This window comes from Papio anubis, chromosome 10 (assembly GCF_008728515.1).
Source record: "Papio anubis isolate 15944 chromosome 10, Panubis1.0, whole genome shotgun sequence".
Lineage (NCBI taxonomy): Eukaryota > Metazoa > Chordata > Mammalia > Primates > Cercopithecidae > Papio > Papio anubis.
This window is the reverse complement of record NC_044985.1, coordinates 56164608-56179420: the sequence shown is the minus strand read 5'-3', so window position 1 is coordinate 56179420 and position 14813 is coordinate 56164608. Positions and strand designations below refer to the sequence as shown.

Sequence of the window (14813 nt, the reverse complement as noted above, 5' to 3'; positions counted from 1 at the left end):
CTGTTTTCATAGGGATCAAACAAATACAGCTAAAACAAAGACATCTCCTTTTCCCCACACTATTTCCTTGAACTCAGTCCTAACTCACACCCTGAGCTCTGAGATTATTTCCCAAAATATGCCTACTTTTACAAGGCAGAGAGAATTACAAGACCAGAAGAGATAGAAATAATCTCTATAACTTCTACAGGGTATGAATGGCTACCCTCCATGTAAACACAGGCTAAAAATGTAATATCGACTCAATTTCCCATAAGTGTCATTCCTCAAATATCAAAACTCAATGTTCACTAAAGTTTTTTCCTCAAAATTCTGTATAAATTTCATTACAGCAACCAGATTTTGAAGGAGACAAAAAGATTATCATATTCCAACCAGGAAGACATTGCCATGACCATCTAGCCCAATCCACCTAACGAACCCTCTTTTCTTTGCTATCCCTTCTATTTGAAAAAACTCAGAATAAATAACAAGAGTTTAAAACTACCTGGTTATTACTTTCCAAGACCATGCCCATATTTTTACTATCTATAAAGCTATAAAATTCCAAGGATAGAAATGATGTCTAGTTTTGTTTTGTTTTTAATACCATCTAGAGTTTTAGGAATATATAGTAAAGGTTCTTTAATAAGTTATTCAAATCTGAAAGTTCTAAAGAAAAGTAGGTTGTGTGATTGCTTCAAAGTATATCAGGAATCACAGGAGAAATAAGGCTTTGATTACTTCTTCTTCTTCTTTTTTTTTTTTGAGACAGAGTTTCACTCTTGCAACCTCCGCCTCCCAGGTTCAAGCAATTCTCCTGTTTCAGTCTCCCAAATAGCTGGGATTATAGGTGCATGCCACTATGCCCGACTAAGTTTTGTACTTTTAGTAGAGATGGGGTTTCATCATATTGGTCAGGCTGGTCTCAAACCCCTGACCTCAGGTGATCCAACCGCCTCAGCCTCACAAAGTGTTGGGATTACAGGCGTTAGCCACCACACCCAGCCTGATTTCTTCTTAACATCCATTCCTGCTTTAAAGCAGTAAGTTCGCTAGAATGTATGCTCCCTGCTTTGTCCCCTGCTGTAAGCCTGGTGCTGGCATGTAACCAGCAGTCCAACAGTATAGGATGAACATGTGTCTCTACACTTACCACGACCTTGCCCCCCGGACCTTGGCTCTGGACGGTGACCCCCATCCACTGATCTTCCTTGCTTTCTGACGTGGGGTCAGCTGTAAAAAGGAGCACAGTTAGCCTTCCAAGTGACTGCACATGCTAGAAACCATCACTGAACAAAAATACAAGCAACTGTTTCCAAATGGCCTTGACTCTGAGTCTAGCTACTCGATAAATTCAGTTACTTAATCCAGAAAAATTACTTGTCATCTCAAGGAAACAGAAAAGTGGTTTTTGGTAAAAATCTTTCAAAAATTTGAAACATAAAATACTTAACTCTATATAGTCACCTATTTTGTCCAACAATACCCTTTGCCCTCTCTTGATACCCAGGGTCCTGAATGCAGAAGGTAAGTGAAAGTGTAAGACTAAGGGAGCCCTCCAAAATACATCTCTAAAGGCAACAATGTAAAATCTAGTATTCAAAACTCCAGCTACCATCTAAACTAACAAAAAAATGGGTACTTCTCTATATACTCCCCAATTTTTTTATGTAACAGCATTAAATGTTCTTTACTGGAGATGGGAGAAAAAGACTCAGATTTACTTTAGGATCTTGTAGCTGACAATGTATCAATGCCAAACAGGCGAGTTATTGTTAGTCAGAGAGAGGGGGACCACAACCACCACCATGTGCTCATTTCAGTATCAATTTAAACCCACTGTGTGACCTATATCCAAATTTTTGCACTCCTGGATGAGCAGTAACACAGATACAAGTTTTAATCTTGAATCATTACAAAAATATGAAACTAAACAACTTTAGCCAGAGGGAAAAACGCCAAAATGTTAAAAAATAAGTCTATATACTGAGATTGTCAGTGGATTTTGTTTTTTATTCTTCATAGGTGTATTTTACCAGTTTCTTAAAATTAACACATATTATTTTCTAATAAATGAACACGTTATTTCTTTTTCTTCTTCTTCTTTTTTTTTTGAGATGTATTTTGCTCTGTCACCCAGGCTGGAGTGCAGTGGCACGATTCTGGCTCACTGCAGCGTCTGCCTCCCAGGCTCAAGCAATTCTCATGCCTCAGCCTAAGTAGCTGGGACTACAGGCGTGCACCACCACACCCAGCTAATTTTTGTATTTTTAGTATAGACGGGGTTTCACCATGTTGGCCAGGTTGATCTTGAACTCCTGACCTCAAATGATCCACCCAACTCGGCCTCCCAAAATGCTAGGATTACAGGTGTGAGCCACCGTGCCTGGCCAACGAATGTTATTTCTAAAAGATAAAGAAGCAAGAGAAGAACATAAACACGAATCCGCAAATCTACTTAGACCGAGCATATCAAATGAGGTTTGGCTAGAGCTTCTCAGTACACTAATAGCTCTGCTCAACCTACAAGAAGCCAGGTACACTGGATGTCAACATGCCTACCTCATGGTATCTTCTACCTATCCAGAGTCCTTAACAAAACAAGTCTCTATACGAGACAGTAGGGAAAACTTTATCTCTGTTAGCCAGCTCTCATTTCAAAGGGGTCTGATATTTAAAACTGTCTTTCTCCCAAATAGTTTAACAGCATGTGAGAACTTTTGGCTGATGAATACAAGATACGCTCATTCATTCTCTTCATTGCTATGAAATCAGTTTTTCCACGACCCCCTGCAGAATCTCAACACATCACTAGGTGGCAACATCCCTACACCATATTGGTTTAGTAACCATGGTTAGGAGGAACAGCAAAACACGCGGCATGCCAGTATGATTTAGAAAGTAAAGTAAGTATTTTCAGGGCAAATAAAAAACAGTCAAGGTTGATGCAATTGAAAGAGGTCCTCTCTACAAGAATAAATGTTTGTCCCCACTCTCCTCCCTCAGGGAAAAAGTTCGGGCAAGCTGCCGGAGTGAAGGCTGAGTGAGGGACAGGAACGCACCATCGTTATCAAATTCGATGCGTGTGCATGGCCCCCGGGCGGTGATGTCGCAGCTGTACAGCCCTCCAGTTCTGTTGGCCCTCTGCAGTGGAAGCGCTTCTGCCCGCGGGGCCCCCACCAGCAACCTGTTGATGAAACAGAAACAATTTGGAGATGTGAATTTAATATACATTTAACATGTAAATCAGTCCGAACTAGGAGATAATGGGATTATTCTTTGTCTAGGAGTCCACTAATTCTTTCACAGCTTAGGCAGTGAGTGAGAACAAACGTAGACTCCTATGGCTGGTTCATGTAAAACGCACAAACACAACTACACAGGGAGGCCAAAGAGGGGATACCAAAACGGGGAAAAGAGGCCTGTCTCTGATGGTATCAGCATTTCCTGCTGGGTATGATCTGGTGTTTAAAACACACCCTCTTCATAGAATACAACCTCTAAGCCCCTATGATGCCAGGGATATCATATGAAACTCAAGAGAAGAAACCAAATACTTGTGACAATGGGAGGAAAAAATGGCCACACCAAATGTAATAAGCAATAATATGTCAGTTTCTAACACTGTGCCTTCCTGAGGTAGTTTGAGAGTAATTCTGACTGTATCTTAGATTTTCAGTTTATACACTGATTGGGAGAACCTAAACAGTAAGTAAGATACAACTCAACTGAATTATTCACTTGCAGCCTTGGCCTCTTTCCAATTCTTTTTTTACCTCCAGTTTTATTAGGGTAGAATGGACAAATAAAAAGCAGATATATTTGAGGTGTACAAGTTGATTTTTGTTCTTCCAAGTCAGTTCTTACTTCCTTACAAGAGTTCGTCCTCTCTCATCCTATCAATCTCCCACAAAGGATTCAGGGACAACTGGGGTAGCTCCACTTATGTACTAGGCACTGTAATATTCCTTCTTCTCTCCAACCGCGTGTTTTTATCTCCTATAAGGAGGCCCCCAATCCAAATCCACAGTCCTTAAAATTTCACCATCTCACAGCTGGACGGCTCTTTAGAGACTCAACGACCTTGTTGCTAGGTCTCTTTTGCTAACAGCTTTACTCACCATAGGTTTACACAATCTTTGAGGCCTGGCTGACTCATGGAACAACTAGGACAAGAAACAAAGACAAAGAACACACACCTGACTGGACAGAGATAAACCAAGAGCTGAGCGTTTTGGAAACAAGGCTGGAGCTGAGGAAAGGACTGGAAACACGAACCTGTACAAACAACAACCTCTTACAACAGAAAACAAGCCACTCCTGGCCGTCAAGAAACCCACAAATCTCAGACGCAAAAGCAAAACAAGTGAAAATACAAACCAAATAGTCTCTATTACCTTCATGCCTGTTGGGTTCCAATAAAGGAATCATTCCAATAAAGGATTCAACTTTTTTTTTTTAAAACCATTATCATGCAGCAGGTGCCATGGGAGGCAAGTGTACCTGGAAAGCAGGAAAGCAGGGAAGCGGGCTAGATGATGCCCGAACAGAGAAGGAGGGGTGGCTCATGGAGAACACATAGCCCCAGCACTGTCCTTCCTCCCAGATCCCTGGACAGTCAGAGTCAGCCTCCACCTCCAAACTCACCCTACATTTGAAGGAACAAAACAGCACACACCAAGGTACAGAACTGACACACAGAACTGAAGCAGTGTCCTTGGTGCCTGAACCTTCTTGACAGAGGACAGAGGCAAGGCTGGGGCCACAGGGTCCCCACAGGTCTGCCCCACACCTATTCCAGTGATGTCCCTGATCCCAGGAACACCAACAAACAAGTACCTGGGAGGTGAACTGGCCCAGACTATGAGGTGAATGTGTTCAATTACTGTACATGGCAGATGTCAGAGGTGGAGTCATGTGGTGGGTGCTGGAAGGGATAAGTGGGGTGCCAGGATCAGAGGCCCAGAACCCCAGGACTTTTTCACACTGGAAGCCCCTGAGAGAGACCAGTCCTCCAATTTTACAGATAAAGAAACAGAGACCTTGAGGAGCTTCATTACTCATCCCCCAAGATCTCACAGCTAGTGGGTGGCCATGACAAAAATTACCTTGGTGCAATGTTGTCTCCATTTCTTTATAAAGCTGCTTAGGAAGTAAAACCCAGGATTTCAAGTTTACAACCTAGTTGAAAGGGCAAAACTTACACAAATAAAACACCACAATCAAAACTGTTCTGTATGTTGATAATGTTGATAAAGTTAAGATAATAGAGATAAGTAGAGGGAAGGAAGGAAAACATTATTGCAGTTGGGTGAAGGCTGGGTAAGAGATTTCCTGTAAAGGTAACCACCAGCAAAGAGAAGCCTTAGAAAAAGCAGCACAGGAGTCCCAGTGTCTTAACCGTGTGTCTTCTCTAACCACTTCCTCTTCTCACCCACACCCAAGCTACCTAAGGCAGACACAGGGCTTATTTCCTGTTTACCCCATTCCCACATTCGTTCACGTATTCACTCAACAAACACTGATGAAGAGCCTCCTAGGATGAATAAAGAATTGCCCCCACTCCTCAATCTCTGGCCTGGGGAAGCCTGATCCGTGAACAGGTCATGATGTCATGAAACCACAGGGAGCTAGAGGTAATGAGAGGACGGAACAGAGTGCTGTGGGCACCAGCATCTGCTGGAGAGGAAGAGATGACAGTGGGGCTGGAGGTGGCCAGGTAAGGAGCACAGCACATGCAAAGGCTGCAAGGGAAAGAGCCAGAGGAAAGGGAGAAGCACACGATGGGGTGACAGGAAGGGGTCGAGGATCGGCAGCCTGGTCAGCAGCGCTAAAGGATAAAGGGTCAGAGACCCTGAGACCCAGGCTTCTGCAGCCTGCCGTGCCCTGCAGGGTACAGCTGCTTTTGGGTGTCCTGTGGTTTAAAAAAAGCTGTGGATGTTGTCCCATTCACATGCCCAGTCCCTCAGAGTGGGTTGGCTTCCCCCAGCCACTATCTGCTACTTGTTCTCCACTCTCTGTAACTAATATGTGTGGGACAAAGAACAGGCATTTAACTCAAATTTGTTGGCTGGTTACAGGGGGTGTGGTGACAAAATTTCACAAATGCCCACACCAAGCTCTTGCAGAAGAGGTCTTCGTGTCTTACATGCGGTGGCTACTGCAGATGACAGCAGACCACACGGAAGGATGGGGGCAGCAGGGTGGTTTGGGGGAAAACGACAACAGATTCGAGAAGAGACCTGCAAGCAACAAGAGAAACGTACCCACGGAGAATAACTTTAGCTGTTGCACTGCTTCTGGGCAGGCTTTGCCTGCACATGGTCCTGGCACTGTCCTTCCTCCACGTGGGGTGGTCCTGCAGGGGATGGAGGAAGCAGGGATGTTCCACTGCCCCTCACAAACCCCCTGGGCGGCTGTGGGAAGAAGAGCAGACACCCAGCAGCAGAGGGCGCCCCTGCTCCGGTTGCACCTGGTCTCCTGCAACCCACCGCGATAAGGTGGCAGAACCCATCATCGAAAGGTAAGGTAAAACACCTTGATGAGAGAACACAGTAACCCCAACCACATTCTGCAACTGGAGGTGCCTTCATCTTCAAGGTAAAGCTGTACTCCCTGGTTCAGGAAACAAGCAAAGGCTCTTAAATTCTGCCTGGAACCAGCCTTAAAGGCAGGAGAACACAGCCCATTAGCTGAGGCTATGGGGAGCAGAACAATAAGTAAGGTAAATAGAGCTGTGTCCAAACAATGACAGCAGAGAACAACCTATCTACTTCCTAATCTAGGTCATTTAGGGTCTGGGTGCTGGTCTAAGCTGTTCAGAACACAGTTGGCTCCTGAGCTAGCACAGTGGGTACAGGTCCAGCAGGGACAGTCTATACCTAGGAAGACCCTCAGCCCACACAAAATCCAATTTATGCTCAAATTCCAGCTTTCTTCCCTTTCCCTCCAAGGCCCTTAAACGCCAAAAACTGGACCCAGGCCACCTAGATGGTTCAGTGTGAAAAGCAGGTACTCTCTGGGCACCACCAGGATGCTTGCAGCAACTCCTAGGACCAGGGCAGCGGCAGCACTCATTACTGACTGTCCCAGTACGTATGAAGGAAGTAAGAGCGATGTGACAACTCGACCTTCAGAGTGACAGGAACCAAGGGATATGAGTTAGGGCATTTGTAGGGAAGTGGTGGAAATTAACAGAGCAGAGCCTAAGAGGTCTATTCCCATATCCAGTCAAGGCAAGAAAAACTAAACACAGGGCAAGAATCTGGGTGTGAACTAAGATCATTTCACAACCGGCCAGTGGACAATGACCTCCACTGAATTTTAAAGCTGCACTGAAATAAAAACTGCCTTGGAATTTCAACATATCAGAAACCCACACTTAAAAGGCAAAACTCACAAACCACAATATCATCTTTAAAGATAAGAAATAAACATTGAAATTCTTAAATGGAATGTAAAAATCTAACGATATAAGTTTAACAGTAACTGGGGATATGATATAAATTCAGATCTTTGGAGTATAATCAGAGCTGTGGGCACAAAGACTCAGGACTCACTATCATGCTATGAACACAAGGTTATTTCAAAATTCTTCAAGTAAGCCACACCCGTTTCATATATTCAAGTTCTCCCCCAAAGAGAGCTGGTATACTTTTGCAAAAATACTTCAAAAGTTCTGAACACTGGGACACTTTTAAAACTCCAAGGACAATGGCAGCTTTGCTTCACTGTCTTTGGCAGTAATTCATTTCCTCAAGGATTAAAGATTCTGCCCCTAGCTATGCAAGCTAGTCAGAGGAAACATGAAATATTGCACCATTAGAACAAGAACACTATTATTGCTTAATTTAAAACACAGCCTTCTTAGTTTGTCCAAATTAAGACCTAAAAAGTTAGAAAGTAGAAATACTGTGGCAATTGTGTCACCTCTACATTTAACCCATTTTCAAACTCAGGATTTAATTTTTGCTTAAGTAATAAGTACAAATGATAGGAAATCAAAAATAAAGGACTTAATGGTAGAAAGCAACAGATTCCAAACTCATCCTAAGCCCCACACTCTGGATAAACCTCTTTTCATTCTGGATTTACTTCTCCATAATTCTGGATTATTATATATGTATTGATTTATCAGCTTTAGGCAATTACTGTTGGCCCCATAATATGAAAAGGAAAGAACAAACTGCTTGCCACTTCCCATCCTATGTTTAATAACTAGATTTAGTTCCTTTATTTGCTACTCTGAGTTTTGAAGATTTAAACCTCTATTTTCCCTTCAACTTTTGACAAAAATCTTGATTCCCTAGTTATTGAGACAAAGCTATCAGCACTTGGATTCTTCCTTCCAAACTTTCCTGTTAGTTTCTCCATGTCTTGCCATCTACCAGCTATACCTTTACACTTACAGGACCTATTACCACTCAACATTTTGTCTTTTAACCACAATTCAGTCATCTATTCTTTTACATAGCCAAATTATTATTATTCAGTGCTGAACCAAACTGTATTTAGATTTTCCTTTTTCTGTCTGGGAGCAGTATCAGAAGCCCTTGGCCTCAAAGGAAACTGTTCTTAGCATTAAGGTCAAACAGACTTGCTATTCTTACGTTCTATCAATTGCTTTATGTACTTCACATTTGGACCATGACTCTTGCTTTCCTTGGCTTTTCTCATTGCCCTTCTTTTTTCTTATATCGTTCACCTTTATCCAAGCCTCAATCTTCTCTGAGCTCCCAAGCCATACCCGCATTAAATCAGGATCTCATCTTGGCTCACACTCCCTTCTCAGAGCCCCTGGACCCTTCTGCTGCAACGTAGACCTGATTCTCTGCCGGGTCTGCTACACAGGATCATGCTGGAACAGTCCTTCATGGCTATCCTGGGGTGACTGGATTTGATCTGGGACCTGATGTTCCCCTTTGTTTGAATTACTTTCTTAAATATTGTCCTAACAGCATATGACAAGGTAAACTGAGTGACTGCATATACAAAAATGTCTATATGCTGCTCTCACTCTTGAATGATAGTTTGGGTGTAGAACTCCAGGTTGAAAAACATTTTCTTCAGAAACTTGATAGCACTGCTGTAATTAATTCTAGTATCCAGTTTTGCCAGTGGAAATTCTGGTGTTAGTCTGATTCTCAAAAGGATAACTTTTTTTTTTTTTTTTTGAGACAGAGTCTCCCTCTGTCACCCAGGCTGGAGTGCAGTGGCATGATCTTGGCTCGCTGCAACCTCCACCTCCCGGGTTCAAGTGCTTCTCATGCCTCAGCCACCCCAATAGCTGGGACTACAGGCATGCGCCATCACGCCCGGGTGATTTTTGTACTTTTATTAGAGATGGGGTTTTGCCATGTTGACCAGGCTGGTCTTGAATTCCTGGCCTCAAGGGATCTGCCTACCTCAGCCTCCCAAAGTGCGTGAACCACCGTGCTCCAGAGGGTGACTTTTACGTTCTCTACTTCACCCAAGGCATTCTGATGGTGAGCCTATGTGTGACCTCTTTCACTCCGCAGACCTAGGACATGAATTTCCTAGAAACTTTTTACTGTGTGTGGATTGTTTCATTCCTTACGTTTTCTGTCCTCTTTCTGGAACCTCTGTTAACTAGTCAGGTGGTGAACTTCCTGGGTTAATCTACCCTTTCTCTCATTTTCCCTCCTTCTCTGTGGTTCTGAGATTTTTCAACTGTATTTTCTGGTATTCATACTGAAATTTTTAATTTCAGCAGTGACATTTGCAGTCTTCAAGAGCTCTTTGTTCTCATTGTGCCTTTTACATAACAGATCCTAATCTTATTCTGTGGGTTTAACATGTTCCGAAAATTCTAAGCATTTTGCCTAGAAGTTTTCCTACAGTTCTTTGTGTTCCTGGATTATCTGTTTCTTGTAGTTTTTCTGTTGGTTTACTTCGACCACTGCCTTTTATGCTGCTAGCTCTCATCACATGCCTGATAATCCCTGTTCTCTTTTGTTCTGATGTTGTATAAAAAGGTCCATTTCTGGCTCAATCTCACCCTGAGCAGGAATTCTGAAAGGGAGTCCTGGGTGGGGCTGCTGACTCCAGGGATTCGCTTTAGGCTGTGTGGGTAGCCAGCTAGCTGTCAGACTGCACACCACTCTTCAAATGCCAGAATGAGGACAGCTGAATTCTTGGAGTCCCAGCATTCACACTAGAAGCCCTAGTTTTGGGGGTTATTTTTAGTGTCATGACTTGGCCTTATCTACTTCTATAAAGAATTCATTCTTGGCCGAGTACGGTGGCTCACGCCTGTAATCCCAGCTATTCGGGAGGCTGAGACATGAAAATTGCTTGCACCCTGGAGATGGAGGTTTCAGGAGCCGAGATTGCACTACTGCACTCCAGCCTGAGTGACAGACTGCCTTTTAAAAAAAAGAAAAAAAGAATTCATTCTTTATTTTTGTGCACTGTAAGCACTTTAAGCTTTGTAAAACATGTACATGTCAACATTCTCCTATCTCCCCACCCCCAAAAAGTGCTAAAAAGTGCTATGGGTTTGGTATTTTCCCACAGCCAGGGTGTTAAGTGCCAGCAGCCCCTACTCCAGACAGAGGTAAGGAACCACCTGGTCTCCGTGGTCCCCTGTATGGTCCTTTACCTCCAGACCCACTCCTCTCTCCTAGTCCCTGCTTTGCTTGATCACTCTTGGTTGGGGGTAGGGGAGGGGCACATGATGAACTCTAGACTCAGCTCCTTCCCCTGCTAAGGTCATAAGCCCAGATCCCATCTGCTTTCTGCTTCTTCATATTCTCTGAAATATTAGGGAGCCTTGAGGAGCCAGGAAGCAAACCCATATACCTAGTTTGTCATCTGGAACCACAAGTCAAAACACAATCATTTCTTGCAGGCATTAGATTTTCAACCCAGCCTAGTTTCCCCCAGTATGAACAGGAATGCCTTTCCCCAGCTGTTACCACAACGTCTCTCTTATCATGGCTACCACTCCTCAAATACTGTGTATGCCTAAATAAGTGAATATATCGGGTAAAAACATTCCAAACTTTTTTTTTTGGCTAACATGTATATTTAAGCTTTATGAATGCAGATGAAAGTCAACTGACATTTGATCATTTAAATTTATGCAAACATTTAAAGTCACACATACTTAACAGTCATTTAAAAATAATTTTATTTGTATTTCATCAAGCAATTTTAATCAAACTCTGTTTCTTTGACATTACTTCATCAGAGAGCAATGCCTAACGGAGTTTCCAGAACATTTCCAGGATGTTTTAAAGTTTGTAACATCCAGTACTTGCAATTACGATGCTAATCCTGAGGAATGAGTACTGAATGAGCTAAATTTCTTTGCCTCTTTTTTTTGGGGGAGACAGAATCTTGTTCTGTCACTCAGGCTGAAGTGCAGTAGTACGATCTCGGCTCACTGCAACCTCCACCTCCCAGGTTCAATTGATTCTCCTGCTTCAGCCTCCTGAGTAACTGGGATTACAGGTACCTGCCACCATGCCTGGCTAATTTTTGTATTTTTAGTAGAAATGGGTTTTCACCATGTTGGCCAGGCTGGTCTCGAACTCGTGACCTCAAGTGATCTGCCCGCCTCAACCTCCCAAAGTGCTGGGATTATAGGTGTGAGCCACCACAGCAGCCTGCCTCCTTCTTTAATTTATTTATTTTTATTTAAAACCAAAGTTAACCTCTATCAGCGTCCACAATTAAAATGGATTGAGGTCCTTTTAGATTAAGCTGAGGTGTTTAGAACAGATGACTGTGTCATTCCAAAATAAAGTAGTCAGAAGGGCAGCTCTCATAAGAGAACAATTTTGTAATGTTCCAATACAACGGGAGTAATTTGGGGTGAAAAATCTTGCTTTGTATTTAGATTATAAAGAAAACACCTATTCTAGACCCCTACCTCAGAGAGCTGTCTATGCCATGGGTATGTATGCTAGCAAGGGCACCTGGGACAATCCCTGTCTTCCTGGGGGTGCTGAGGCCCTCCCACACACAGGCTATGTTGTACTGAGCCATTTTGGGTCATCAGACCATCCTATGGAATGGTTAACGCTTCTAGCCTTAGCTAGGCTGGCCATATGTCCAGGTTTCCCCAGGAGAGTCCTGGGTCATACCTGTTGTCTCAAAACTGAACGTTCACTCCACTCCCTTTCATTAAAAGTGTCCTAGTTTGGAAGATGAATGATATGGTCACCCTAGCCTCAGATCGAAAGCTGGCAAAGAAACCTGACTGATGCAGCAGCTTGAATTCAATAGCGCCACACTTCAAATCTCAACAGTGTGGCTACATCTGGTCCTGGTATGGTTTCACAGGCACAGGTGAGTTATTTTGGTCTGGGAAGCCATATGACCAGTCTCCACATGATCAGGATACCTGAGGGTAAGCTCATCTGGTCAAAACTCACTGGCCTTATAGGAGTCCTTCTCCTTTCCCGCAGCTTGACCCTGCAGGTATCCACTGACAGAAGTACTGTCCCTCCTCTGGCTACAGGGGGAAGTGCCTGCTCTCTAAGGGCCAGTGATTAACAGGGAATGTCCACAGCCTCTACCACTTCCTGGCTGCCCTCAGCAAACCTGGTAGGCTGCCTTGACTGCTCAGTGTTTACTCTCCTCTCTTTAGTTAAGGGTCCCCCTTCCCTGTCTTCCCCACTTGGTAAAAAAAAAAAAAAGCGGAGGAGGTATTAAAGCTTGTTTGTGCGTTTATCCAAAACCTGTGCCTCTGCCTCTGTAAACTCTTCTCCCTTTGAGCAAGAAATCAATCTACCAGACTAACACCTCATATCAGGCTTTCTAGCCTGTATGTATGTTGGTGTGTGTGTACTTTATGAAAAAACTATTTTCCTTATTTTGGTGACTGACTTGGAGATCTAAAAAGACATCTTGAGAACTCTGTACTCACAACAAGTTCTATCCAGCAGTAATGAGCTATGCTTCAGCAAATATTGTATTCAGTTTGTCCCATTTTATCAGTCCCAAAGAATCATTTCAAAATAACGTGGAAGGAAACTATGTCAGTATATGTTTTCCTACAAGTAGTTAAGGAAGGGACTTCTTTTTCAGGGAAAAGTCACTGCTATTCACAACTGTTTAGCAGCAGCCGCAGTCAGGATTGGTGTCTGGATGTGAAATTCACACTCTTGCTGGCCCTTCTGCATGGGGCAGGGCTGAGAGGCATCTAGAATGAAACTTGGTGAGGGCACACATCTTACTGTTTTCACCCAGGAGTTATCCCGAGCTTGGAGAGCACGGTCTGGCACGTGACAGGCCCTCAATAAGTATTTACTGAGCAATATTTACCTGGAGGTGTGATTAGTAAGAGCCACTCTCCACTGCTCTGTGAGCGGCAATGCAAGCACCAGAGGTCGTCACTGCCAAGTGACTTGGTGGTAACACCCACCTATGCAATGAGACTTTGAGTTGAGTAGGCAGAATGTTTTCTATTGCTGCTGTAACAAATGGCCGCAAACTTAGTAGCTTAAAACACAGTTATTATAATAGCCTTCATCTTATTATCTCACAATTCCTTAAGGCCAAGGGCCAACCCAGGTCTCACTGGGCTGCATTCTTTCCTGAAGGTTCTGTTTCCCTGCCCTTTCCAGCCTTTTTTGTTGTTGTTGTTCGGGGGTACACATGCAGGTTATATAGGAAAATTCATGTCACAGGAGTTTGTTGTACAGATTACTTCGTCACTCAGGTACTAAGCCTAGAGCCCAACAGAAAAATTTTCCCTGACTCATGGTTCCTTCTTTCATCTGTAAAGCCAGCAGGCTAGCATCTTCAAGTCTCCCTCTTCCACATTACAAGAATCCCTGGGCCCATTTGGATAATCCAGGATACTTCCCTGATTTTAACATCAGTTGATGAGCAACCTTGATTCCTTCTGCAACCTAACTCCCCTTTGCCATTTAACCTAATGTAGCAGCAGGTCTGGAGGGTCAGGACATAGACTTCTTTATGAATAGCATCCTGCTGTCCACAGCAGGAAATCCAAACAGCCTTTTATTCACATTCGGTTGTGCTCAGACACCAAGAACTCAGATCCTAACAATGGCTTAGGTAAAAGTATTTCAGGTTAAGTATTTCCAAAGGGCATGTTCTGGGTTAACCCTCTCCATCACTCTCTACCCTTGAACTGCACTGGGCTTCTTTCACACCTCTCCAACCACCAGCACTCTCCTGGCTCAGGACCTTTGCAGTTTCTTCTCTCCTCCAGGCATCCTCCTACTCACCCCTTCATGTCTCTGCTTAAAAACCTTCCCTGAGGTGGGCGGATCACGCGGTCAGGAGATTGAGACCATCCTGGCCAACATGGTGAAGCCCCATCTCTACTAAAAATACAAAAATGAGCTGGGCATGGTGGCGCACACCTGTAGTCCCAGCTACTCGGAAGGTTGAGGCAGGAGATTCACTTGAACCCAGGAGGCAGAGGTTGCAGTAAGCCGAGATGGCATCACTGCACTCTAGCCTGGGCAACATAGTAAGACTCTGTCTCAAAAAAAAAAAAACCTTCCCACACTTTCCAGGCTAGATCAGGTCCCACCTCTTCTAATTCATCATTTGCCTTTCCTGCAGAGCAATGGCCACAGTTAGTGATTATACAACTGTGTGTGAGATCACTTACTCACTGTCCCTCTCCCTCCCTAAGAAGGTCAGCTCCGTAGGGGCAGGGGCCACACCTGTCCTGGTCACTGTTGCATCACCTAGCATCCAGCTCAGTATCTAGCACTTAAAGGACATTCAATGGGGTATTTGTAATGAACAAGCCAAGTAATTTACACAATTAAAAGACAAACTCCAGTTTTAATAATTTCAACACAGCAGACTTAAAACATTGA

General features: G+C 43.6%; 1 protein-coding gene across 2 annotated transcripts in view; it reads right to left on the bottom strand.

Moving 5' to 3' along the window:
• Positions 1 to 14813, bottom strand: part of ITGA6 (integrin subunit alpha 6) — a 78256-nt gene that overhangs the window by 37019 nt on the left and 26424 nt on the right. For both annotated transcript variants that reach the window (XM_031651360.1, XM_031651361.1), the window contains exons 2-3: positions 3045 to 3169; positions 1136 to 1215 (exon numbers count right to left, since the gene is read on the bottom strand). In XM_031651360.1, the coding sequence (XP_031507220.1) occupies positions 1136 to 1215; positions 3045 to 3169 (205 nt within the window). The remainder of the gene's footprint in view (positions 1 to 1135; positions 1216 to 3044; positions 3170 to 14813) is intronic.